General features: G+C 39.6%; 1 protein-coding gene across 3 annotated transcripts in view; it reads left to right on the forward strand.

The window, feature by feature from the left end:
• The window catches only part of GRID1 (glutamate ionotropic receptor delta type subunit 1), a 483,633-nt gene that overhangs the window by 448,732 nt on the left and 11,086 nt on the right, over window positions 1-23,815 (forward strand). For 2 of the 3 annotated variants that reach the window (XM_066191627.1, XM_066191629.1), the window contains 4 exons: window positions 7,816-8,011; window positions 15,296-15,462; window positions 16,833-17,073; window positions 17,337-17,423. In XM_066191627.1, coding sequence (XP_066047724.1) covers window positions 7,816-8,011; window positions 15,296-15,462; window positions 16,833-17,073; window positions 17,337-17,423 — 691 coding nt within the window. The remainder of the gene's footprint in view (window positions 1-7,815; window positions 8,012-15,295; window positions 15,463-16,832; window positions 17,074-17,336; window positions 17,424-23,815) is intronic. The other variant, XM_066191628.1, reaches the window with a different exon arrangement.

Below are 23,815 nucleotides of genomic sequence, written 5' to 3' on the forward strand. Positions count from 1 at the left end.
TGAAAAAAAAAATCAGCAATCTAAGTGACTTATGCTTTTATTGCCTGGAGGAGGTTTGGAGAGGAGAAGGGTTGGAAGTATAGTTAGAAACACTGGATTGGCAATCAGGAGATGTTTACCTTATTTCTAGCTGGTTAACAGATTTCTTTGTGTGCAGTGCTGGAGCAGAGTCAGTGTCAGCTCTAGGCAAAATGAACTTTTAGGATCCAGTGACAAGTCAAGTCACACTCACACAGATCACTGCAGATGATTGGAGTTGCTGAGGTGGTCCTGAGGGCATAATTTAGAAATAGCAACGGATAGGAATACCCAGAGGTTTAATGTTGTTTACAGAAGAACCTGTTTCACTGATTATGATGAGAATCCAGTTTGATTTTGGGATCCAAATTTGAGTCTCATAGCCAGAAATAATATTAAGTCCTTTTTTGGAAACGGGCATGTTTCCTGAATAAACTGCTGGAAGATACTAAGAACTTCTTTGAGCAATGGGACACAGCCTACTCGGATGGGCTTTTGTCCTACATCCTCCACACTTGGACTCCAGCAAAAGTGCTGCAGGTTGTTCTGAGATCAGTGAAGAGAGGAAATTCAAATGTTGGTAATAGAATGTATTTCTGCTGCATCTCAGACTCTTAGAAAATACAGAAAGCCTCCAAATGTTTTGTCAATACCTTTGTGTACCTAGTAATTAATTACTACTAAAATCATAAACATGACAGCGTATCATTTATTAGTGGCTTGACTGTCTTTGCATTTCAGTGGGTTTACATTCTGTTCCCTTCTTTTAAAGCCTAATCATGCAGTAGCTCAGGAACAGAGAAACACTCAGTCTGCAGGGCAGCCAGTGCTGTATCAAGAGTTAAGAAAACAGTTTAGTTCACTTGTCCTTCCCTTTGCATGTAGGAACAGAGGCTGCTGGAAGTTGTTTGAAAGAAATTAAATCAGTTTGGAGGCTGTAGAAGTTTAGTGCTTCTAGCGCTTTGTGTATGTATTATTTGGCTATTTTGTTTTTCATTTTTCTTACTGTTTATATGTTTGTCTCCAATCCTGGGAACCTTGAGCATGTGCTTTTGTGTGTATAACTAGTTTCATTGATCTCAGCAGTACTGCTCTGTCTATTGAGTCTGCTAGGTAGCCTACAAAAGAAGTTCCTTCGGGGGCAGTAGAAGAGAGAGGGTCCTGATGCTGCACTGGGTGGGTGGCAGAACTGTTGCCATCACACCTGGCATGCAAGATGTGTAGCAAACCCCTTCCTCCCGGGGCAGAAATAAAGCTTCTCCCTAGAACTGAATATTACGTTTTACTTTTGGTTGCACCTAATTTCGGGCAGTGAGCCCCAATCCAATCAGAGTCTCAGAGATGCCACCACACTGGCAGCAGTGACCGTTACAATGATGAAAAAAGCTGCTGCAGTGCCATTACCTGCTGAGGAGTTCAATCACTATTTGTTTTAGCTATAGGAAGAGTAGGTGGTTGACATGGCAACGTGCTCTGTGACACATGTCAATTGATTGGTTTTGCCACTGGAGGAAAGTCCCTGCTTCTTTGAAATCCTGTGTAGCAGCTGTTGCTGCCCCACTGCTGAGGACAGGAGCACACACAGCCCTGGCTGTCTGCACTGTTTGTCTCCTGCTGTGGTTTGGAAAGGTGCAGTCCTGGTGTGAAGGGCTGCAACACCACTGATTCAAGTAGTTTAGTCTGTCAATACTTATGGTTTCCCTTGCAGAAACTCCCATGGCTTTTTCTGCTAAGGCTTTTGTTTAAAGTGGATGGTATTTTTCATGGAGAGCAGATAAAATGAGTTTTACATGAATTATAAAGCAGTATATATTTACTGGTGAACGACTTGACTCAGAAAAGTGTATCCTAAGCATGCAAGTACTGCTGCTGATCTTTACTGGAATACCTTTGTTACTAAAATTAAAATTTTGCTTAGAGTATTTGATGAAGAAACCTGTTGCTTCTCACATCACTGCACTGAGACAGAATTAAGAGCATTTAAAGTGACTTCCAGTTAAATGGAACAATGCAGAATTTGAGCATGTCACTATAGAGAAGCTGACAATTTAAGGATTGATTTAAGAGCTCAGTTAAATTATTCATAATTTCAAAGAAAATCCGAGATGCCCAAATTAAAATCATGGACCAGTTCTTTTGAAGTCTAAGGTTATAAGAAGTGAAGATAAACTTGTTTTCATTTTATTTCTCTGTACTAAGGGTACTTCCAGTCTAAGAATGCCTTGAACAGTTTTATTGGCCCCACTAAGAATAATCTTCAAAGTAGCCCATCTTATAGTTTTGTATGTCCAGTTTAACACACACTGATAACATTCCTGTATGTACCTGGAACAAACATTGAAAATCTACCAAAATATGTCACAATACTTTTTTTTTTTTTTAAGTATAGTTTTTTTTGGACTTGTAGGTAGATAGATCAATTGCAATGTTACCTCATTGTTCAGCCAATATATCTCTCCTTCTTGATGAAATATCAGTTGCACTAATGTTTGGAGACGCTAACTGCTATTCTCTTCCATTTTTAAGTGGGCTTATGCTTTTTTAACTTGCATTTAGCAACACAGTGAAACTCCTCATGCAAGTCTCTGAGCCAATGAGCCTATCATCCCCTAGTGGTACTTTATATCCATAACAGAGGGAATTTTTAATTTTTTTCCATCTCTTCAACCAGTTAAATGTATTCAACTTGGGTAGACCAGCTCTAGAGAATGTCTTTTTGTGAAAGTTTGAACTCAGTTTCAGATCTCTGAAGACAAGCTTTACCCTACCCACTCATAAATTTTACTTAAAACTGGAGTTCCAAAGATTGTTCATTTGTGAACAATGGACTGAGGCTCAAATCCTTTGCCTTGCTGATTCATAAATGGATAAAAAAATTAATCAGGACTCAGATGAGGGCTGAGGTTCTGAATGGTAAGATGTGCTCATGCAGACATTGTCTGTACTCCCAGAGCACCACTTCAACCTTGGTTCAGCTTTGCAGACCTTTTCTCTTGAGGGGCATCTACAAATGAGAATCTGATCTGGCAATGCTTGCTTGGCTTCCAAGTTCATCTCTCAGTGGGTGGATTGACATGGTCAGCAACAATTAACACCATTTTCTTATTTGTCCTCATTGTCACCGAAAGTTCTCCCCTGGAGGGAGGCGTTCTCAACAATTTTAGGTCTCAAAATTCTGCATTTTTCTGCAGTTCACGGTAGGCAGAATTCTCTTTCAACTCATTGCTTTTCCACTGGGTATAACTTTATCCAATAAATCTCCTTTCAGATAGAATTTTATGTTCAAGGTTTTAGCTCATAGGTGTTTCTTAGGTTTACAAGCTTGTCAGATCAGTTCAGATACTTCTATTTTTACTTTGAATTTTACTGGGTTTACCGTTTTCCCAGTGCATAAAACACATATTTCCCTCTCACATAATTGCGTGGAGGAAACAGTTCTTGTTAGGGGCTGCACTTATATTTAATTCTGGAGATGTAATGAGTTCTTAATTTTTGGAGAAAAAAAAAAATTTAAAAGAAAATAATTTAGTCTCAAGGAATTTAAAGATAGAAAATTATGACTTTTACTATGAATTTGATGTGTGCATTTTTAAGACTTCATTTAGGCAGAGCAGCTTCAAAAGTCTCATAATCTCTAGGACACTTTATCTTGATGGCAAGCATCAGCTAGAATGCAAATTTTTTTTGCATTGAGCAAAAAAATCTCATGGTCACTACAAAAAAAAATCCACTTTTTTATTTTAATGATGGGAACATGTTTTTCTTTTGAAAAAGGCTTTGATCACATCTGATGCTGCAGGTGCCTCCAGCTGAGTTAATTGATCAGCAGTTACCTCAAAGCACCTGGTGTCAAGTTTAGTCTGTCACTTATTATTCATCCAGAACTCTTGGGCATATAGCAGCAATAGAGTAAAATAAACCCATACTGGCAGCATATTTTTGGTCTGTGTATCTACAGCTACACAAGGCTTTAACAAGTAAGAGCACATCTGCAAAAATTGTATCTTAACTAGTGTTTTTATTCTGGCAGTTACTTTTGCTGGTCTAATTATAGATGCCAATGCCACTATTGCCTGTCTGTGTCTTCTGCAGCATTTGTTTTATGTCAATAAGTCTCTAATAAAAACACAAACAGAGAGCCCAGTCTTCAGCTGATTCTGCATGAAGTAATTGCAGTTCCACTGGGAATATGTATCAGTCATTGTGTTCCTCTAGCAGGCGTAAATATGGGCATTAAATATTTTGGCTGGTCATACAGGTTTAAAAGACATTTTTCTTTAGATTGACTGCAGATACACTTACTTAAATCAATTGGTTGACATGTACTTGTGAATTATAGCAATCACACCGTGGATGTATTTATCTACGAATTGAAGCTGTGCTCCTGTAACTGTAAGTGAGGGGCATTGGCTTTTTCTGCTTTATTGGCTTTATCTTTAATCACACTTACAAAGAGCTTTAATGGCTTGTGAGATCCAGTAACTGAGGTGGTAGGGTTAATGGGGCATCTTGTTACACTGCACATTTTTGTTGCAAATAATTTTGTATATTAAATGCATGAAATCCTTGCCATAGGAAAGTGAGGAAAGAATTTGAGTGGCTAAATGAGATGGGTCCAGATAACAGTTGGCTGCACAAATAACGCTTAAGAGCAATGACAGCAGCTGCCTTTAGAGAATGACACAACTGTGAGATACAGCCAGGATCTGAAATGTAGCAGTGAGTGATTTTGTCTGGCAAAAGGCAAATTTGAGGGAGTTAAAACGGCAGTGTTTCAAACCTACCCTTGTGATTATCTTACGTCACCCTCCAAAAACTAGGAGATACTTCATCTCCACCCAGTATCTCGTTTATGTATGTTCCCATATCTTTTGGCCACTTCTCTAGCCATGGAGGTGCAGAGCATCACCTCCACTTTCCGGGCAGAAATACAGCAGAGATATTTTTTTATACAGAGCAAAAACTGTGGCTGAGACCACTCTCTGCCAGGATAATTTCTGGGATAGGTTTTTGGCTAAGTGGTCCAAAACATCAAACAGTTCACTGCAAGAAATCTTTAGGACACACAGTACTCCACATTTTCTGTTCCAAGGAAATGCTGCCAGCCAAAGGGCTTACCTTACTCCCACACCCAGGCCAATGCTGTGCTTCCCTCCCTGCCACCTGTATGCTTGTCTGTCTATTGCAAGCACTTGATTTAAAACCCAGATTTGCTCTCTCTGCCCTGTGATGCTTAGAGAATTGAACAAACTGTGCTGCTCGTAAAGCAACATGTACCGTGCTTTTGTGCGCTACTGATTGTCAATAAAATGTAATTCAGCTAAAATAAAAATACTGATTGCCAATAAAGTGCAATTTAGCTAAAACAAAATGCACGTTTCTGAGTAAAAGCTTCCATGGCAATAAAGGAAAACAGGAAATACTGATAATATTAAAAATGCAAGTTTAATTTTTTTTTTACCTATCCAAACCCTCATGTTGAAACTTTCAAACAGAATAGCAGTATCAGCAGTAGGCATTTGTAAAGTTGTTACCAGCTGAAACCTGTGTTAAAGTGTATTAGTTAAACATATTTCTGCTACTGTGCTTCTACCAAACGTGCTTTCCTACACACAGCAAAATCTCTGTACTAAACCTGGTGGGAGAGGATTGCCACAGAAGACTCTCCTGTGGGTCAAAGACCTTTCTTTGCCCTATAGGCAGAAATGTGTCTTTTAACAGACAGATTATCCGTTCCTGGGGTTTAAGCGATTCCCTGGGATATGATGAAACTCACTTTAAAAAATAAAGACAGAGCTAAATGCAGAATGTAATCGTGTAGATCAAGACTGGAGGAAAAATGGCTCCATAGAATGTACAAAAAGCATTTGGGGGAGCAGAATGGATCTTTCAGGATCATTAAAGAAAGAAATAAAATCTGAACAAATTCTCTCATTTTTCATCAGCTTTTCAAGTTTCCAACAACTTCTAGGATGTTTGTTTTGTACTTTATCAATTGCCATATATAGAACTAGGAAAATAACAGGAGGTTTGGGGTTTGGTGGAGCTCCTCAAGTTAGCCCAAATCCACAAGTGTGCAATGTATATAGAGAGAAACTGTTCACACAGACTTACTTAAAGCTGCTTAACAGCTTAAAATGATAAAAAGTTCTTAACACAATTTAAGAACTTAAACCACTTAAACTGTTTGAAGCAGCTTGTGAGTTGGAAGAGTTTGGGGTGGGGGGTGTGCTGAGAGGCAGCCCTGGGAGCTGAAGCCTGGGGACAGGGCTCCCACACCAGGACCCCCAGAGAAGGGCACTTTTTTCGGCTACACTTGGGAGGCCTGAGGGTGATGTGAGGGAGAAGAGGAAGAGCTTTCCATGTATTTTTATGTGGCATTGTGTATATGCCCAGATTGCTTTGCTTTAAATAGTATAGCAGGGAATCTTACAGGCATGTGAGGTGTCAGCAGTGGCATCTCCCCAGTGAAACAGGGAAGAGGGTGGCAGAAAAATATTGTCTATGACAAGTCTTCAGCTGTGGAAAACAGCTTTGGCTTATGGGCCAAGGGAAGGCTGCTCAGGAGCATTGTGAAGAAATCTGCACAAGCTGCAAGCTAAAGCTTCTGTGGCTCCAGGAGCTGGAGGTGTGGGGGAGGTGGCAAGGGTGGGCCTTTCAGATCTATTGATCGGGAAGTTTTTGTGTCTGAAAGATTGTTTTTGGGAAAAAAGAAATGGGGCGAGGTGGGAAGGGTTGCTTTGGTTTAGCTGATGTCAAGCAGTGTTAGTTGGTTCTATTAGAAGTATGTTAATATGTGAAGTCACATATTTATAAAGCATTTAACAGGAAATAAGCCATTATTTATGAGATTCAGTTTGGTCCCTGCTGCTGTGTGTGGTTGTCAGAGGTCGAATGTGTGTTGTTTATTTGTATGCTCAGATGGAAAAATGGTGGCACTGCACAGGGGTGATACTTGAGGGGAAAGGAAGAAGGCACAGGAATGGGAACGAGCTTCTGAGAGAGGGAAAACAGCCAGGATGCTGCTTCTGATGGCAGTGATGCCACCTTAAATGTTTTGAAGCTTGGGCTAGTTTTCATTGATGCAGGCAGTGATTTACACCTTTCAGTGCAGAAAAGGCTGTAAAACAGGAGTGAATTACATTCTGTACAATTTGAAAATAAATTGTGCATTCACAGCCACTCAGGGTGAGACCCATTTACACTTCCAGAGTGGTATATGATGAGTAAATGAAAGTTAGGCCTCTGTGTGAATGAAAAACGCCTGTTTTACCAGAGGCTGTGAAAAGAGAGAGCAAGAGTGACTTAGTGGAAATTGGAAGCAAGATTTTATTTGTTTGTTTAAAACAGTCATATTGATTTGGAGTCAGATGGAGCATTGGTATAACTGCAAACTAATTCCACTGAATTCTGCGAGGTATTTCTGGTGAAGTTGATGGGGCTGGGAGTTTATATTTATCATACGAATTTTTGCTGTGTTCAGGTAAGTCTTTATCACATTATATTCTCGTGCAATCTTGGTAACATATTTAACATGAATGTTATCTGTCAAAAAAAAAAAAAAAAAGAAATCTTCACTGGGGTGAAACAGAGTTTGGGTGTAGTTAAAATCATATGATCTCAGTACAAGTTAATAACTGTTTGGCTTTCCTTTACGATGAGGAATGAAATATGGAAGTACTTGGTGAGGGTAAGTGCTTTCTGACGAATGACAGACATAGAAAGAAACCATTTAATTAATGAAATCTTGCTAATGTACTGCATAATACTAATTTCTCAATATTGCTTGAATTTCAGGACATTCCAGGATCTGTCCAAACAAATGGATATATCTTATGGCACAGTCAGGGACTCAGCGGTGTATGAATACTTTAAAGCAAAAGGGACCAACCCTTTGGAGCAGGATAATACATTTGCTGAACTGTGGAGGACTATCAGTAAGAATAACGGGGCAGATAATTGTGTATCAAACCCTTCTGAAGGCATCAGGAAGGTAAGACTGGATCACAGGGGTTTTCATTTAATTTCTGTATCAATGTTGTTTCTATGGAGTTAATGTTAAGTCACAGGAAAGAAATTACAGTAATTTAAAACCCCCCTACATTCCTATGTAAAGTTCCTTTTAGTACCTCGATGGCAGATAAGAATCATATTTTGGTGTCATTGTTCTGAATTTAAGTACTTTAGCTCTGCCCAAGTCTTCAGTATCTAAGTCCTTTGGATGTGGTCATAAGGTTTCTCAGTTTCATGGGAGCTTTGATAATGCCTTTTTGGATGTAATTCTTTGCATTGTTCGGCATTGACTCCTGTCCTTTGCTCATTTGAATTTGTTTTCTTTTTCTGTCTTCAGGATTGGAAACATGAGTAAGAATTAAGGGATCACAGAAAGCATACTCATTTCTCTTAAAACAGAAATTTAATGCAAGATTTTTCTTTGTTTATTCCAGATTTTTAAAAATGCATTCACACGACACTGTGTTTTACCAAAATGTTATTTCTCTCAGATAAAGCTACGTGGGTTTTTTTTGTGGAACAGAGAATTATTGTGGGATTCGAGGAGTGATGTATGCTTACATTGCGAGGATGTGCAAAGACGCAGCTTAGGATGCTGCATCTTTGTTCTGAGTCCTGTGATAAAGAGTATTGGCCATTACAGATGTCCCCCCTCTCTCTCATAGCCTGCCTCTCCCCTCTGCTCCCCATCTTGAATCTCAACAAAACCAGGCAGTACCTTACATCAAACACATGTCCATGAGTACATTACTCAGAAGGGATGCAGCCATGCTGAAAGCCTTGATGTGCAGCTCCTTTAGTGAAAAGTGTCCTCTTCATCTGTCAATTGATTTTTTCCCTAAAACAAGTTAATAGTTTTTATTACCATAGTGAATATTTGATCAGAGATACTCTTGTCAGTGAAACACTGATTTACTAGTTCTTTATGCTTTTGTACATGGGACATAATAAAATGGTTTTGGCTTGCATTTCCTTTTTCTATTCTGAATTGTTGAAACCTTTTCTGAACAGTCAGAGGGACAGTATCCAGAATCTACTGGTTTTGCAGTGCCATGAAGAGGGTGAACACAAGTAACGCTATCTGTCCCATTTCCCAAATCAAATTCCTTTAGCAAGAGATTCCCAACTCTTTGCTCGACTTTTGGACAAAACTTTTTGCAGACACTCTCATGTCTTAGCATTCAGTCAAAAGTTTGGGTTCACCCTGTCCATCCCTCAGATGAGCTTCCCCAAAGCCCTCTGCCCTCAGCTCCAAGAATCTCAATTCCTTGAGGACAAGGCAGAGCAATAGCAAAGTCTGCAGTGGTTGTTATTTTGGTTTTGTTTTTTTTCCTTAATCTGCTCAGCACTTTATGAAAATGAGGCCTCTTTTGAGATGTTTTGATAGAATTTAGAGGAGATATAGAGACATTAAATACTTTTCTATGTACCTGAGCATTTCAACCAATAGTAAAATAATTTACCTCAGAAAACTATACAGTATTTTAGTTTTCTTTTTTTCTAATATTCTTATGGCAGTGGATGCTCTTTATCCATGAAATTGTAAATACTCTTATTCTGTAAGCCCTAGTGCATGCTGCCATTTATGATAGCTATGTTTGCTAAGCCAGAAATGTAACTGTAGATTGGCAGGCAGTTGAGAATACCAATTATATTGTCTGTATGGAGCTGGCAGCTCCATCCTATCTATGTGATAATGACTTTTTATACTAACTTTGCTTTCAGTGTTGTAGGGTGATTATTATATAACTAGATCAGCTCATTCAATTAATGTCAACAGCAACTAAATTTTACTTCAGTCCCCAAAGATGACCGAGGCCACTATTTGATTAGACACCAACAGAAATTGGCATTAATATGTAATAACATTGTCAACTGAACTATTGTGTTTATAGTTTAAGTGTCGTTCTTCCTAGCTCATTGAACTGTCTGAATGAACAGAAAAGTTTTCTATGTCAAGTATTATTGCTAGAAATTCTGTTTTTTTTCTAAAGGAGAATTGATGTCAGCCAAGGAAATGAGAGTTTCCATCCATAAACACGTACTGCTGCATGAAAGAGATGTAAATGTGCCTTACAAATGTGCTTCATAGGAAATGGGAACTAAATCTCTCTAGCATAAAAAGATTCATAAAACATTTTTTTCTGAATGAGGACTTGCCTGACACAATGCAAAAAAAAAACCCCATCACTACTATTCTTTCTTCTCTCCCTCTCCTTTCCATTTTCTTTAGACAGTATCACAGTTCAGCTGCAGTTACAAACAAAGCAGTGCCACTTCAGTGCAGAAAAGGGAGTGCTGGTTATTTATGCCACAGACAGGCATTTCAGGTGTTTGTCCCTGTTCCATTTATCTTTCTCCGTTTCACGGAGATTTCCCTACTCCCTTTGTCTACAAACAAAGGGATGGCAGTGGAAGAAAGTCATGCGAACTTCCGTGGCATTTGGTTGCCATGGCAGAGATGTCTCTCCAGAGCCAGCAGGGTCCCTGCAGCCACAGTGACCATGTCCCATGGGCAGGACACAGCTTCTGCAGCACTGGGAGAGCCACGGAACAGGCAGGAATGCACTTTGATGTCACATAAGTGACAGGAGGACCCTTAAGAGCCGAGGGTGGGGGGGGGAAGGTTGCCTGCTGTATACCCAAGAGACGTGGAAGTGGTCATTGAAGATGGAAAACCTCCTCCCATTCAGCAGTGCTTCTGCGCAGCACAGGAGCAGGAACCACACAAAGCACCAGCTCATACAAAATGTTGTTTTGCCACTTTGAGCTGTGTGGGACTGTCACAGATGAGGATTGACTAATGCTGTCACAGGAAAGTTTCTACAGCCAGGATCTCAGTGAAGTGTTTGCTTTACATCCACTGGCAGTCAGGGTAATTATTGATTGGCACCAACATACATAATGACCTGTGATTTTTTTTTTTTCCTTTTGGGAGCACCCGTTTTTGCTTTGAAAAAATGAAGTAATATGGATCCCCATGTGATCCTGTATCTGCTATATATACAGATAGGAGAATTAAACTCATTATTGCATCTTATAATGCCCTGCTTTGGTTGAGATTGCTTATTCCCCTGTCCAATCAATTTGGTGCCAAAATTTCTCTGAATTGTTTCTTTTCTTCCTGTGCATCACTTTTGATCAAAAGCGATCAAAACCAAGTAGAGCACAAAATGAGAATGCATCATTGATTTAGGCAATGGCACAGTAAGGATTTATTCCTTCTCCTTTTTGCTTCCTTAATGATCACTGAGCATTAAATCAGAGTGATCTTCTTTCTTCATTCTAATTTTGAGAGTAGAAGTAATTTAAAAGTTCATTTAATATGATTTTTTTAAAACTACTTTGTCTACAATGAATTTTATACTGTGAATTGTGATTGCTCTCATAGAGCTCCATAAATTTCTCCATTTCTTGACCCATCAGCCTTTGAAGCAAAAGCAAATGCTTCCTTAAACCTGAATCAATTGCATCCTGTAGTGGTTCCTTAATTATTTTAATGTTTGAAACATTTCAGCAGGATTAAATGGCATGTTTTTCTTTTTATTAGAACTGTGTTGCTTCTCTTAAAGCACTTTTATATAGTTAATAAATGTTATCCAGCCGTGTTTTTGAACTACTCGGCTAATGCCAATGTAAAGGTCACTTCTTGATGTTTCTGTGGTACCAGCCATATAATGGGATCAGCTACACTGACACTCTGTTCTGGCAGCAAATTAATGATGAATTTTGCACTACTCTGGCACTTCTGTCTTAAGTATGATAGCTTCTTCATATGACCCGGATAAATCACAGATATATCAGTGATTAATCTGGAATCAATCTTTTTTCATGTTATTATTTCTTATCATGCTTTCTTTGAAGCAACATTGTTTAACCATCAGTAAGCCAGGACACTTTGAACAAAATTCCTCTATCTCCATCCATGCTGAAGAGTGACATTATGGGGTTGTTTACTGCTTTCCTGGAGTAGTATTTTCTTTCTGGTCCTTGTCTTGTCTAGGAAGCAATCTTCTTTGGCCTTTTAATTTTTTTAGGATTGTGAAGAAGAAATATTTTTTTTAATATAAGTTTTGCCTAGGGGGTTCTTTTTTCTTAAATCTGTTTTCTTAAATCTCTTAAACCAAAGATAAATCTGATGTCCTTGGTATAAGCCAAAGTGGTTGTTCTTCCTGGGTGGAAAAAATGAGTGCTACTTTCGCTGACTATCTGATAAGGAGGTTTTTGAAAGTTTAACCAAGTGACTTTTGTTGTGCAGCATGCCTGTATGCTGGAAATCACAGTAAGGCCATAGGAAAGGAGCAAAATATGAAGTACAGTTAGCAGACTGAAGTATAAATTTGAGCTCCTTAATCTGTGTTTATTTCAGTCATTTTAAAATTCAAGCTATCTCACCTATTCTCAGCTGGCATTTGCCACAGGCCTTTTGCCAGTCTCCCTACATTCATGGCCTGGAAGTTAAGGGGCAGACACTTGTGCAGACATGGAGTTTTTCATAAAAAAATAAAAAAGAAAAGTTAAGGCTACATTTAAAATTTGTGGTTGATTTTTCATTGAAAAGAAATGTCAATTTGATTTTATTTGGCTTTTACTGCTTGCCTAGGGAAGGAATATAAAAAGTCAGCCTACTTCAAACACACATACATGTATGTGTGCACTTAAGTATCTTGTACATATGTTTTTCAAAGTTTGACAGGTTTTCCTTAAATTGAACAAATGATACTGCTTAGCTGTCACAACAGATATTAAAAGGGAAGTGAAGGATGCTGAATTTAGACAGCAACTAAACATTCTGTTGTAAGAAAACTTTCCACACAATGAACACACTAATAGTATGAGGCCTTCACTCTTCAGAGAAGAAAATTTCACAAGTGGAAGAAGTTTGGAAAGAACTAAGTCTTCCCTTAGGAAAAAGGGATCTTTGGAGGTTCTGGTTTTGGCAGTCAGAGAGAGAGGGGGCACAGCCTTGCGCCCAGGATTTCTGGGAGCTGAGATGCGCACAACCAAGAGTTTAAAAGTCAGATTCCTGATTATGCTAAAATGATCAGGCTGTCAGAGAAATAATGCTCTACAGATGTGATGACATTGGATAGACTGACTTATGTCATTAAAAATATGCAAAATAGATGTGAAGAGATCTGGCAGACTTGGTTTATTGACCATTTACAGTTGCAGGATGTGATTTAGGACAGCAGCACTACAAACACAGGAGAAGTAGACCTTAACAAAAGATCTGCTCTCCAGCATTGAAAGTCAGTGTACAAAGCTCTTGTATATTAGGTAACATACAGAAAACTGAGGATTGAAAAGTAGAATCAATAATGTGGTTTTTTTCTTTAGCCAGTGAATTGTAATAGAAGTCAAATATTTGAGGAACATTGTGTTCCCCAAGTATTACTAAGAGGTAGATAATATATTGTGTTGTCAGTGTTCTTTTCTAAGTTGTAAATTTCAAAAGATGATTTACTGACCAGTTCTGAAAGAACAGAAGATAAATACAGCTCTTTAAACTGAACAAACCACCAAAAGAACCCCAAAAACCAAAAAAAAAACCCACCCCAAACCAAAACAAAAGAAAACCCAAACCAAACAAAACAAGAACAAAAAAAGACGAAAATTCAACCAACCGACATAAAAGTACCCAGAGAAATGTAAAACACATTTTACTGTCATGACTTAGGCCAGATCTTTCTGGGGTGTCCGATTTCTGTATATCCATCAGGCAGGGCTTTTGTTCTCTAGGATCATGGATTTTGTATAAATTCTGTATACAGTAACGAGTGCTGCTGGGTTTGACCCCCTGAGGACATTTTTTAATGCTGACAGCTTCCTATCATAGGCAGCAAAATCTTATGTATTATTATTTACCATGGAACACGGCATAGCTGGGTAATAAAAATAATATTTTCCAAGGGTTCAGTGCACAGACTCTTTCACATCTTACCAGAGAGGAAGGATAGAACATTTCTACTCTGTTTCAACCCAGAAGCAAATGAATTTGTATATCTTGGATTGCTGCAATGCAGATGAAAGGGAAACAGGGAAAAGAGGTGGATTGCAGGAAGTACCTTTCAGAAAGTCTAGGCAATGTAATTTTAATCTTTGTTTCCCTGAATTCCGCCTCCTAGAAGATACCTCACCCATTTGATTTATTGTCATGTGTGAGCAACTGTAAGGGACTTCACAAAGGTATGGTTTCTGTCAAACTATGGTGAAGTAATTTATCTTATTTGCTCAACTGAGGAATCCAGCGTTATGAAATAACTGATGGAGTCTTACAAACTTACAGGTGAATTCAAACTGAGCTTAGAAAAGAATTGAGAGTATGCAGAAGGATGAACTAATTCTATGCCAGAGCTGTAGCCATTTGCTAGGGGAGCTTTGTGAATCAGTTCCCATAAAGAAATATATACAGGACTTCAGCTACTTAAATATATTAGGCAACCAATGGTTACTTTAACCAACAAAATGATATTTTATTTTACTTTACCAAATCCCTATCCAGATGTTTCTTATTTTGTGTTAAGTAAGGTGATTTACATTCATTATATACCCTGTGTGCAGGCCTTGGTTTCAGTCCCAATTAAAGCTGTTATTTAAAGCTGATATCTGCATGGATGTGTGTTAAAATAAAAGAATATTTATCCCGAAACTGAGATAGTAGTAGATGCTTGTGAATCTTCCTACCTTTGAAGAAAAGAGGGATCTCTTTCAGCTCAATGCATGCCTTTTGTTACAGGACTAACATAGCTCTCAGAAGTGCTGTGTTTACTTGCAAGGGAAATTTGTTTATTTGCATGTTGATATGAGAAAAGCTGAAAAATTACAATTTTGGTGCCTGTGATTCTCATCACTTAATGCTCATACTATGCCAGTCTTGTCACATAAATGCATGGAACCGGTCACATTCCATGTCTCCTACAAGACATGCATGGAATTTCATCATCTAAAGCAGTAGCTTTCATTTATAATTAATGACCTGTTACATAAGCCTCACCTACACTTATAGTTGGCTGTGTTATCCTATGTGCAGACTGAAAAAAGGAAGATATTTTAGCAAGGTTTGAAGTAGGTGAGGTCCTGCTGAGAGAGAGGACTGTTAAAAATATATTAAGATGTTGAAAGGTCTACACATAAACTGTGACCTAATGAAATGCCACCAAGGAGTAGTGACAAGATCTGGATTTGTTTGCTGGCTTAGGTTTTGTCCTACCTAGAAATGCTGTTTAGTTTAGACTCTGTTGTGTTCATGCTGTATTTACAGGCAAAGAAAGGAAATTATGCTTTCCTGTGGGATGTGACAGTGGTAGAATATGCTGCACTGACAGATGATGAATGCTCTGTGACAGTCATTGGAAACAGCATCAGCAGCAAAGGATATGGGATAGCACTCCAGCATGGAAGTCCCTACAGAGATCTTTTCTCCCAGAGGTAAACTGAAACAAAGCTTGTTTTATAGGATTTCTGTCTATAGCCGGCAACCGTTCACATTACTTTTGGCATTTAATTAATAAAGAAGAGTGAATACGTGACCGCAGAGAGGTTACGAGTTCAGGCTCCAACAAAGCTGCTGCTCTATGTGCATCTGGTTTGGGAGGAGGGGACTGGAGGTGACGTGTGGCCTCACACCCTCTGACAGCCCTGCCGCTTGCAGAGGGGGCTGGTGTCCTCAGAGCCTGGTGTGAGGTAGAGGAGAGAGTGAACAGAGACCTTGAGTTCATGCCACATTCTGCAGGCTCTGAAGCAGTGTGTTGCTCCCTGCAATTTAAAAAAAAAAAAAAAAACAACCCAAAAACAAACAAAAAAAAACCCCATAGCAAACTCTGTGTTATCAATTAGGGTGGAGGGACAGGTCAGAGATTCACGATGGTGCAGAGAAACAAGGATTGCAGAGAATTGCATGGACTGACTAGACCAGACTGTGAAACTATGCTGTTCAGTGATCTCTGAGCTATTAGCTGGGTACCTCTTGTGAATGTGTACCCTGCAATGAAGATACACAGTTGTGCAGGCATGTGTGGCCTTAGCAGAAGGTGAGCGGGTGCTCTGCTCCAGGCAGCGAAGCGAAGCAAGATTGCCTCATCTTGCTCCTCCATTATAAAAAGGAGCAAAACTCCAGCTGCATAACTAGAGACAAGGCTGCCTCAAGAGAAAAGATTGTTAGTAAACAGCTAAAACAGTTATCAAACCAAATCCAAAGTGAATCATTCATGCAGAGAAGGGACACTTCACAAGAGACAAAACAATGATTAATTAGCAACTGTTAACACAGTAATTCAGGCATTAAGTAGCAGCATTGAAGTAAAATCCTTTTGAATAAACTACATTTGCTAAAGTAAATGAGTTGGTCGCTGCTTAAACAGATTTGTACTAAGTGGTGCACAAACAGTAGCATGTTTGGCTTCACATATTTTTGGAGTTATTGTAGGAGAGCAGCAGTGGAGTGGGTTGAGCATTTCACTAGTGGGACCAGCTGCTGCAGCTGAATGTAGCCAGACCAGGCATAACTAACTGGAATGCGGTGATTTCCCTTGGAAATGCTGTTTGCATTGCAGTGGAATTTTTGACAGTCTCCTTTTTCCCTAAAGTTACCCAGTGGAGTTTACCTGCTGCTGTGAGTAGAAAGAAATCTTGGTATAAGGGAGTTTCAGAAGAAGACAATACTCTGGTGGTGGAGGGGAGTGGAGTTTTGAATTGTGGGATGGTAGATTTAAGAGCTGTGAAGCATAAGGAAAAGACAAAAAAAAAAACCTGTAAAAAGTATCATTGCCAATAATACTTGTCTTTTGGAATCTCTGCAGGATCCTAGAGTTGCAAGAAAGCGGAGATTTGGATGTTCTTAAACAGAAGTGGTGGCCACGGATGGGACGTTGTGACCTGAACAGCCATACCAATGCACAGACAGATGGGAAGGCACTCAAGCTGCACAGTTTTGCAGGCGTTTTCTGCATTTTAGCAATAGGCCTTCTTCTTGCTTGCTTGGTGGCAGCATTGGAGTTGTGGTGGAACAGCAACCGTTGTCATCAAGAAACACCGAAAGAGGTCCATAACTTTTATTCTTATCACAATTAAAAGTAGAAAACACAAAAGAAAAGAGAGAGCAAGTGGAAATTGTGGGATTTTAGGTGCTCTCAAGCAATAAATTTGGTTTGTTTTGATTTGCCATACTAAGCTTTGCATATAACTTTTTGGGTGGTTGTTTCTAAGAAAATAAAAGCGAACAAACAAAAGTGTCTTTTGTGCACATGGAAGGTGCCAAACTGACAGCCCTGGAGACTAAAGTCCTCTATTTATTTGTAGAGCAGATACAGCATGGGCAGCAGCAGTGCAAACTTCCCCTCATTGCCCCACCAATGTGCCTCAGCCCTGACCTGGAGAGACCACCTTTAGGGGTAAGAGAGTGGTTCAGACACACGCCCTCGGCCACTCTGCTGTGAGTGACGGGGAGGCCAGTCACGGGCACCGGGCTGTGCCATCTGTGGTGATGTTTTCTCTGATCTGAGCCCCCATCCACTGGCTGGGAGATCCATGTCCATCCTGTGCAGGCTCTGCAGCTGCCAGACGTCTGGTAGCTGCTCTCCTTCATGGTTGACCTAGGCTGAGTTTGACGAGGTACACGAGCAATTAAAAATAAATAAGCTAGTTAATAATTGAACAAGCCATATTGCCGTGACACTGTTTAAATGCTTCCTTTCTTTTGAAGTCAGTTTATTTCTAAAAGTAGGAGCCTCTGAGGAAGCTGACCTTCATATAACATGTTTTATCTAGGAAATTATATCTGAGAAGTTCTTGGGTTTGAAGTTTCCATGCACAGCAGCAAGTAGGAGTTAGCCACGCTAAGATAGAATAATCAGTCTGTTCTCAGATCTGTCTTGCATGAAGCCCGTAGTTGTTTACGTAGATTAAATGTTTAACAAACTAACCTCTTGTAATTTTGGAGACACTGAGGCATTTGTAGGTGCTTTCATCTTGGAACAGATGTTTGCTACAAGTAAATAATAGCAGTGAGCTGGGCTACTGCACCACAGCTGGAAAACAGTACGTAGCCCACCAATTCTAATCTCTCTTTCTCAAGTTGCAGGAGCAGTAGACTAATTGACATACCTGTCACCTGTAAGCAATTTTGGCAAATTGGCAAACTGCTCTAGTGGATGGCATCCCTGCCTTGGTAGAGGAGTTGGAATTGGGGATCTTCAAGGTCCCTTCCAACCCAACAGTTCCATATCCTATGATTTTGCCCTGCTGCCTTGTAGAAGTTGCTCCTGCTGTAACTCCAAAGGTGCCCCCCATGCTGGTGTTGCAAAAGCCTAAAACTCAGCAGTAGGTGTTTCTCTGCACACCGTGACATCCTGCAGGGCAAGGGCAGGGATGCTTTCCAAAGTGTCCTCATGCTGTGGGCACCAGCACTTATCTGGCCACACTGTGTGGTGTGTTCCCCTCTCTGTGCTCAGGGACTTGCCTTTGTGTATCTTTGTAGAGGGAGATGAGAATATGACCTAAAGGCAGTTTCATATAGCTAAGGTGAAATAATTCTCTCTGTTATTGCAAGGAGTTTTGAATACTCAGCTTCCATCGCTGAAAAAGGATCTGTCTTCCTGAGTTTAAATATTTTGTTTTTCACCCATCCCCTTCCTTTCTATTTTTAATAACTCTAAGAAGGATTATTGCATATCTGTGCCTACCCCATCCGATCTTTTCTCCCTTTCCCATCCTTCTCCTCCTTTTTCCCTCCAGTGTGTTCTTGAAGGTTGCTCTTGTGCATCTGTAGTGCTCTTTGGCAGTTTCTTGGTCAAACAGAATACCTTTAACCCTCTGTGTTTTAAAGTAAACTGAAGTTACTCCCATGGTAGAGCTGTGCTTGGGGAGATCGCTGTCTGTGGGGCTGGACCTACCCTTGGAGCACAACTAGGCTGGGTTACAGGCAAATTAAACTTAAACAGAGCAGGGACAGGTTCCAGAAAGATCAGTGATGGGTTTTCTGCCAGGAGAGGGAGACCAGAGTCAGCGGGAGCCCTGGCGCAGCAGGTGTGAGGGCTGAATGAGAAGGTGCATGTCCCCAGTGAGAGGGCACAGGGCTGGGCTGAGCCAGCTGGAGGAAGGCATGCAGAGGGTGTGCCAGGGGTGCAGTGACAGGCAGGCAGCCAGAGGCACCTTTTGGGTTGATCAGAGCAGCCAGAGGGAAGGCCCAGAGCCAGGGACAGGCAGGATCCTCAGAAACCCTCTGCCTGGGCCAATGGCCACACGTGCCACATGGCCACGTTGCTCTGGCCCTGCTGCATACCAGGGCTTGGGGGCTCTTGTCACAGTGACCACAACATCCACTCAACTAAATTAGCAAATGAATGTAGCAATATTTCCTAGCAGATTAGTGGCCTGACATATTTTGTTTGTGCACTACCAGTGAGGAAGGATTGAAGTGGGATGTCTGATGGCTACTGTAATTAAGGAAGGAAACCAAGTTTTGATGGTGAATGTAGGTTGAAGGTTTTTGACGTGTTTAGAAGAACCAAGTTTCAAAACTGTGGGAAGGACAGGATCCAGCGCTGAGGTGGGGTGTGAAATCCTGAGTGTTACTCTGCTTGAGCCAGGAGCAGTGACTGAGCCTGGCACAGGGGACCAAAAGCACAAGGAGAGTTTGATCTCCAGTAGTGTGTTAGGATAGCTCATTTCTAGAACAGTGTGTTAGCCAGCGTTTCTACAGCAAGAGCTATAATGACAGAGCTACAGCATGAGTAGCATACACAGAACATTAAAATCTGCTTCTTAGCTGCATCTGGTACTCCAGCCAAGTCATTAGTTCAGTAAGATCTGCAAACTCAAGTTGTGCTGCCGATTTTCTTCTGCTTTTGGGAAGGCTCTGGCAAAACACAAGTGTTGTGGTATCACCTAAAAATTTTGGGAACTGGAATGTCTCCCGGCCACTTTCTTCTGTGAAGCAGAGCTTGTGAAGGGTCACAGAAAAGGCTCATTTTCTTGCAATCTGAGATTTGATTTTGATGTTCCTGTGAGGCTAAAAGAAGGTGGCAACATTTGGCTTCTGTAGCCCTCACCCTGTTAGGAGCTTTATAAATCCCTCAGAAAAAATTATAGTGGAACCAGAATTGAACAAGGAGTTGTCCTGTCTTGTGAAGCCCTCGTGTGGCATTCTCATGTTGGCATGACCCACTTGGTTGGTCATATCATGTCAACAACTGCCAACTCGAAAAAAAAGAAATGTTGGGACAATGAATGTACAACTACTATGGCAGATTTATGACAGGGTTGGCTGGCTTGCAGCTTGCTGGAGAGAGAAGAAAAGCATGTTTTAGAGGCTCTTATTTTTTATGTTGAAGGTCTATGAAGTCTGTGCCTAGAAAAATGTGCATTGCCTTCATTGGCATTGGAGAAACGTTTTCAGCTGACATTAAGGTGATGTTTTTTGCTGGTTTGTTGTCTTTTCTTGTTCTGCTTTGTATTCCTTAGGCTTTTGTGGAGGTTAGGCTGAGCCAATAGATGGATTTCCAGAGACTCAGATGTCTGCATGGTATAAATCACAGCTCTTAATTACACTGAGTGTGAAGAATGTAGTATTAACTATGAGATAAACAGAAGCCTGTCTTATGAAACCTGACAACATAACTTGGACGTTGATATTAACCTGATCTACGTTTGTAGACTTCTTCGGAAGAGTTATGTCAAGGGGACACTGCTTCCAATTAGAATATTTTTTACAGTTTTCACAAATGAAGAAACTGAACCCCACAAATATTTTTTTTTTTAAATAGTATTGTTGCTATGCACTAAGTCAATTTGTTAAGATACACCTCCAGGAAAAATGAATTTTCTTTATTTTCCATGTTGCCATAGGTTCACAATTGTATCTTTCAAGGAATAGTGAAATTTCTTGCTAGAAGAGTGAGGGCTGGGTTGATCTTTTTCCCGATGTTGCCACAAGATATTTTTATTCTTTTGAAGGAGGTTTGTAAAAATGTTTCTAATGAGTTCTGCTGTACAAATCTTAATGTTATCCCAATTTAATCCTTATCAGATCAGATTAACAAAAGAAAGATTAGTTCCAGCATCAGGAAAAAATGTACTGCTGCAACCCCATGCCACATTCTTCTATTAGGGCTCAAGTTTGCAATCTCTTCAAGCTGGAAAATATCTGGTAATGTTAAAATTGCCATATTACTTTCTAACTCAGAAAAAACTTGCACTAGGTCATCTTTTTCCAAATAGATAATCTGGAATTTATAATTACCCTCTACTCATTGTTCGTGCCCAGTCATCCAACACCCACAGTGAAATTTAGCCAGCTCATACATCCATCTCTGTGTGTTAAGATCTTGAATTTACACAGCTGCTACTCAGCCTGAAATACTGATACCTAATCTTTTGACTCTGATAAGCTTCAGAAAACTAGGGAGTTGTGAAAAATTAATATTTATTCTGGAGTCTCTGTTCAGTCACTTTATGTCCCTTTTAGATGAGCAATCAGATGAAGTTATTAAAACCTGGTACCATATAAATGTCGAACTTTTGACAATTGCCTCTGGATTTCTTTAACTTTTTGTGTGAGTCCAATGCATTTATTTCACAATATCAGTAAACCATAATATAATTTGGATAATTTAACAGCCAAGGGCTTTGCCACGTCATCAGGTTGTTGGTATCTTTTATCCTCTTTGAAGGAATGAAAGGCAGTTTTCATATCTTTGTTGTGATTGTGATCCAGCATGGCTGCTCCCTGCACTGGGCTCCCCAGCATCCTCTCTGTTTTATCAGCTGTGTCTTTGTGTGATGTGCTATTCCTCTAAAGATTATTACTTCTGAGATCTCTTCAGAACCATGAAGAAAGCATTCCTAGTTCATCCATATACTACAAAACAATGGAAACTTATAAGCAAAGATAAAATATCCTACTATTCGTGGAAAGAAAGTTAAGTTCTCGTATTTTTCACTGTGCATGAGATTATTCATGAAAAAAAAATCAGACAACCCCATGTTAAACAAAATTAGTCACTTGTGCAGGATGATTTTTTGTTTTCTGGGATCTGATAATTGTTGCATCTCTCATAGGAGGTGATATTGATTCACTTACATTTGATGTAGCTCTTGAAAGACCATGCTAGAATGACCCCCAAGAAATTCTTGGTTTGATTTTTTCTTTGCACAGATAATATATATGATTAATCAAAAATCTGTTTTCCAGACCAGCTGTGCTATTCCTAGCAATGTGAGTGTTTCAGAAACTGGACTCAGTGTGTTTGGGAATCTGTAGTGCAAGAGGATTTGGGGGTTTTATTGATTAAGGCATAGAGGAGTTTTCCCCCTCCTGAGTTGCTTCTAGTCATTGTCTCGTAACTTGTGTCAAATTTATAATTTATTAACAATCACAGTCTTCACAGCTTAGTTTGTGATGTCTTTCCTTTCTCACGCTTCTGCAAAATCATTTTATTCAATAGAGTCTTTTCACTTTTCTGTGCTTTTTATTTTAAAATTATTAAAAGGGTGGGCAGCATTTCAGGTACTGTTCAGAGTGGGAATGGTCTTGTGTACTAGTAACAGCACTTTATAATTCCCATTTCCTGCTACTCCAAGCTTAATAATATCTTGTATCTCAAAACGTCTAGACTTTTCGAACTCTACAAGATAGTGGGTGGTAGCAAAATTATTCTAAAAATTGTCACAAGTATTTTGGCAGTACACAATGAAAGAAAAACCCCTGTATCTCTGGCCAGGGCAGCCTCTTGTGATCTGCCTTAAACTCCCTTTTTTCCACGTCCACTGATGTGCAAATCCCAGCCTACCTCAGAAATCCATTCTTCCAGCTCTAGTGGTCATGAAAGTTACCCGCTAAGACTCTCTTCTGGTATTAGAAGAGCAGGAATCCCAGTGTACCTTACAAATAGAAATAGGGGCTGGCAGTCCAATGGATCCGGATTTGCCACTGCTAAGAACTGTGGTTTGTACTGTGTTCACCTCACTTTAGTTCTCCAGCCAGATACTATTCATGGTGATTGAGGCTTCTGTACCTTCAGCATGGTGTCAGCAGTGTTGGTTTTGATTATTAAAGAGTCTCTTGCTTTCACCGTTATTTTCACTTTCCTTGTCTTTTTCCTTGTCACTTCATTTACCTTGTCTCCTTTGTGGTGTTATCTTTTTATGTGATAATTTGATTTGCCCCAGGACGGTTCCTTTTGAGAGTGAAAGGAAACATGAGATCATCAAACTGATATTTTATTTTCCCTTCATTGCATGTTCTCTATATTTTATCTTGTTTTTATTTTAAATTATTTTTTTCTGTATTTTAATGACATGTCTGAAATCTTTGTACATTTTTTGCTCAGTTGCATATAAATTATCATTTGTTTGTACTACTGTATTGTATTCTACTTTTCTAAGAATAAATAAAGGTTTGTTTGGGGAAAATAAATCATGCAAACATTGGCAAAATAATACATTTTAATGCCATCTAGAAATTCAGTTTCAAACCGGCTTAGAATGTAATAAGCTGAGGAACTTCATTTAACTAGCATTTTTAAATCAGAAAAGCTGTGTTAGGAATCAGTCAACCCAGAATGCAAAGTTTAATGTTGTTTGATGATAAAATATAACCTGGAAGAATGAGTCAAAAGAAAAAAAAAAAAAGAAAAAAAAAAGGCTGATATAATATATATTATATAAATTACCTTGTAGAGAAGCTAGTAATAGCTGGAAGGGCATCTTATCTAACTCCATGTTGCCTTTTTATGTGACTGAAGAAACAAGATTTTCTCTTTGGAGGTGCCTAGAGTGACGCAGA

The sequence above is a fragment of the Chamaea fasciata genome, unplaced genomic scaffold (assembly GCF_029207755.1).
Source record: "Chamaea fasciata isolate MVZ Bird 193981 ecotype frontalis unplaced genomic scaffold, bChaFas1.0.hap1 SCAF_9, whole genome shotgun sequence".
NCBI classification, from domain to species: domain Eukaryota; kingdom Metazoa; phylum Chordata; class Aves; order Passeriformes; family Sylviidae; genus Chamaea; species Chamaea fasciata.